This window comes from Labeo rohita, chromosome 5, assembly GCF_022985175.1.
Source record: "Labeo rohita strain BAU-BD-2019 chromosome 5, IGBB_LRoh.1.0, whole genome shotgun sequence".
Lineage (NCBI taxonomy): Eukaryota > Metazoa > Chordata > Actinopteri > Cypriniformes > Cyprinidae > Labeo > Labeo rohita.
This window is the reverse complement of record NC_066873.1, coordinates 24,691,845-24,695,516: the sequence shown is the minus strand read 5'-3', so window position 1 is coordinate 24,695,516 and position 3,672 is coordinate 24,691,845. Positions and strand designations below refer to the sequence as shown.

The window sequence follows — 3,672 nt, the reverse complement described above, 5'->3', positions numbered from 1 at the left end:
ACGGACACCCTGTGCGCATGAACTGTTTCTGCTGACAGTCCTGCACTGCTTATCAATCATTAGTCACTACAACTATGTCATACGTGGATCTTTAGGTAAACAGATGAATGAATGTTGCAAAACAATCCCTGTAGAATAGAATTGCTATAGTAAGTGATTTTATCAACCATTAATGTTATTACTTTTTTGTAAGCACAGAAACTGAGACCTTGTTGCATAAAGAGGATTTACACTGCAAAATTTAATCAATCAATCAATCACAAATCAAATAAGCAAGACTGATACAATTAGCTCCATTGTTTTGAAGCGACCGTCCCCTTTCACTCAGGGTGAAATGTGTGATAAACTCTATGGACTTCGGCCACCCCTCACCTGCATGGGCAAAAACCACTCCTCCCTTCTAACACTATCTGCAATTGGCTAAAAAAACATCACTCCCCCTTTAAACCAAGTCATATATCTACACTTAGTTCTAATTCACATAATTTCTGACAGTAATCAGCAGAAAGTCAAAGGAGGTTTTAGCTCTTTAGCAGTCAGTCAGCATGTCAGACAGAGGTGCTTTTGATACCAATGTGGTGACCCTCACCAGGTTTGTCTTGGAAGAGGGCAGAAAAGCCAAAGGAACGGGCGAGCTTACAACCCTTCTTAACTCCATGTGCACAGCCATCAAAGCCATTTCCACTGCTGTCAGAAAAGCCGGCATTGCCAATCTGTGAGTATCTACCAATGTATCTTTACCACCAGACAAAGATTCAGACTTTCAAAGAAATTGTGGCAATTTTAAACAAGAAGATATGGACTATATACAGTACTTTTCATTTTAAAAATTGCAGTTTTCACACTGTTTCTGTCATTTTTGCTTTCTATAGCACAAAAAAGTGAACTTTTTTTTATTTTTTGACTTCCCAATGTGCTTTAGTGTCCTGTTGATAAGAGCCTTAGTTTAAACTTTAATTTCCATCTGTACAAAAGCTTTTTTTGATGCACTGTATATATGTATATACAGTATATTTACTATATGTTAGGGCACTGTTGTAGTGGCTGATCATTTCAACTACTTTGCAAACAAACACTGCAGATTGAGGCAATGTTAGACCTTGTCTCTTGTTGAAATAGAGGGCAAAGGTCGACTCTTTCCTAAGTTATCAGCACTGTTAGAAGAAAAGCTTTTAGACTACATTATTCTCCATGAATTAATCTCTGTTAAAAAAATAAATAAATATATATATATATATATATATATATTTCTTTTTCACAGCTATGGAATTGCAGGGAGCACAAATGTTACAGGTGACCAGGTGAAGAAGTTGGATGTCCTGTCCAATGATCTTGTTATAAACATGATTAAATCCTCCTTCACATCCTGTGTTTTGGTGTCTGAAGAAAACGAACAAGCCATCATTGTAGAACCAGAGAAAAGGGTAAGTGTGTGCATCAGTTAATTAACCATTGATTAATTAAAGTAAAAGTAAAATGTCAGTTTTTAAAATTGATTTACATATGGCAATTTTGTGTTAATATAATTTTTAGACTATATGTTTGGCTATAATAAATGCAAATTATCCTACTTGTTTGTTTTGGTCTGTAAAATAATTTTCTTTTGTTGCTTTAATAAATCTGCACGTAGTATCTAACAACTCTGATGCATTTGTATGTAATAAACTTTTTTTTTTTTTTTTTTGCCAAGGGCAAATACGTGGTTTGCTTTGACCCTCTGGATGGCTCTTCAAACATTGACTGCTTAGCTTCTATTGGAACCATTTTTGCAATCTACAGAAAGGTACAGTACAGGCTTTCAGTTCCACTGCAGTACAAACATATCTCTCATTTATCTAAAGACTAATGAAACACTTTGTTTGTTTGTTTGCACATGATCTTTAGGAAACTGATGACGAACCCTCAGAGAAGGATGCCTTGCGGAGTGGCAGAGACATTGTGGCAGCCGGGTATGCTCTTTATGGCAGTGCTACGATGCTGGTTCTCTCCACAGGCCAGGGTGTCAACTGCTTCATGCTCGATCCTGTAAGTCAGAATTATGTTACATACTTAATATCCTTTTGAACTTTAAATTGTCACATTACCTCTTTATCTTTCTGCATCCTTTCCTCCATCATTAGGCTATTGGTGAGTTTATACTCGTAGACCGAAATGTAAGGATTAAGAAGAAGGGAAAGATCTACAGCCTGAACGAAGGCTATGCAGCACATTTTTACCCCGATGTCACAGAATATCTACAAAAGAAGAAATTCCCAGAGGTAAAAGCCTTTAGATTCTGAGCATATTTCACTGAAAGGTTCAAGCTAGAGAAATAGTCAACTATTGTTTCTGTTTAATAACAATTACGATTACTATCATTGTAGAGTCAGATCTTAACTTAAGACTTTGAAGGTAATTTTTTAAAAACTTTTAAAAAACAAACAAACACATCACTGTGAAATATTATTATAGTTTAAAAATATATTACAACGTAAAAATAAATGTTTCTATTTTAACATGTTTTAAAATGTAAATTATTCCTGTGATAGAAAAGCTGAATTTTCAGCAGCCATTACTTCAGTCTTTATTGTCACATGATCCTTCAGAAATCATTCTGATATGCCAATTTGCTGCTCAATAAACATTAATTATTATCAAATTTTGAAAACAGTTGTGCTGCCTAATATTTCTGTGTAGTCTGTGATACATTCTTTACCCAGGATTCTCTGATGAATAAAAACTTCAAAAGAACAGCCTTTGTTTGAAATAGAAATTCTCTTTAACATCATAAATGTCTTTATTGCCACTTTTAATCATTTTAAAAATATTAATTTGTTTTAAAAAAGTGTAGTGTAGTAAGTTTTTGTAATACTTGAAAAGTACGCTGACAGTAAAGATAACATTCTCACTGTGACCCTGCAGGATGGCAGTTCTCCCTATGGAGGGCGCTATGTGGGCTCCATGGTAGCTGATGTGCACAGGACTCTGGTCTATGGTGGAATTTTCCTGTATCCTGCTAATATAAAGAGCCCAAAGGGCAAGGTGAGGATAAACAGTGTTGAAAAGTGAATGCATTGCAATGCTAACAACATCATGCGCTGTTTGAGCTTTCCAAAAGGTGAATTTTTAAATGTATTTAAGACAGTAATCTAACTGGTTTTATGTTTATTTCTGGACTCCAGCTGAGGCTGTTGTATGAGTGCAACCCAATGGCCTTCATCATGGAGCAGGCTGGGGGTATGGCAACAACAGGAGCCATTAATGTTCTAGACATCAAACCTGACTCAATCCACCAGAGGGTTCCTGTAGTGCTGGGCTCCCCTGATGATGTACAGGAGTATATCTCTATCTTCAAGAAACACGCCAAATAAGCAACCAAATGAGCATATTTTGCCGTCTACTGCAACCACCACCATCCCACTGAACTTCAAAAACTAATATGTAACTTAAGGACAAGACAAGTAGCATCAATCATCTGTATAGGATACAAGAAGTTTTTATTTTCACAAATGTTTGTTCTGTGTAAATTTTTGTACTGAGATTATAAATACATAATCCAACGTTATACATTTTACAGTGTCTAATATTAAGCCCCATTAATAAAAACTGTTTCGCTGTTCACACTAAAAATAAAATCAGTATTGTTTGACTGTGTCCATATTTAGACATGTACGTCTGCAAGATGTCTGTTAA

At 35.6% G+C, this 3,672-nt stretch overlaps 1 protein-coding gene across 1 annotated transcript; it reads left to right on the top strand.

Annotated features, from left to right (window-relative positions):
• Window positions 1–477: 477 nt before the first annotated feature.
• On the top strand, window positions 478–3,628 carry fbp1b (fructose-1,6-bisphosphatase 1b). The gene is made up of 7 exons (XM_051109515.1): window positions 478–715; window positions 1,262–1,424; window positions 1,691–1,783; window positions 1,885–2,025; window positions 2,121–2,258; window positions 2,902–3,021; window positions 3,162–3,628. Exons 1-7 carry the CDS (start codon window positions 546–548, stop codon window positions 3,348–3,350), a joined length of 1,014 nt encoding a protein of 337 aa, XP_050965472.1. The 5' UTR covers window positions 478–545; the 3' UTR covers window positions 3,351–3,628.
• Window positions 3,629–3,672: the final 44 nt, after the last annotated feature.

What these genes read in the sequence shown, in the direction of transcription:
- fbp1b (XM_051109515.1), top strand. Translation starts at nt 546, where the DNA reads ATGTCAGACAGAGGTGCTTTTGATACCAATGTGGTGACCCTCACCAGG. An exon ending in TTGTAGAACCAGAGAAAAGG is followed by an intron (nt 1,425 to 1,690) that starts GTAAGTGTGTGC and finishes TTTTTTGCCAAG; the next exon opens with GGCAAATACGTGGTTTGCTT. An exon ending in TAAAGAGCCCAAAGGGCAAG is followed by an intron (nt 3,022 to 3,161) that starts GTGAGGATAAAC and finishes TCTGGACTCCAG; the next exon opens with CTGAGGCTGTTGTATGAGTG.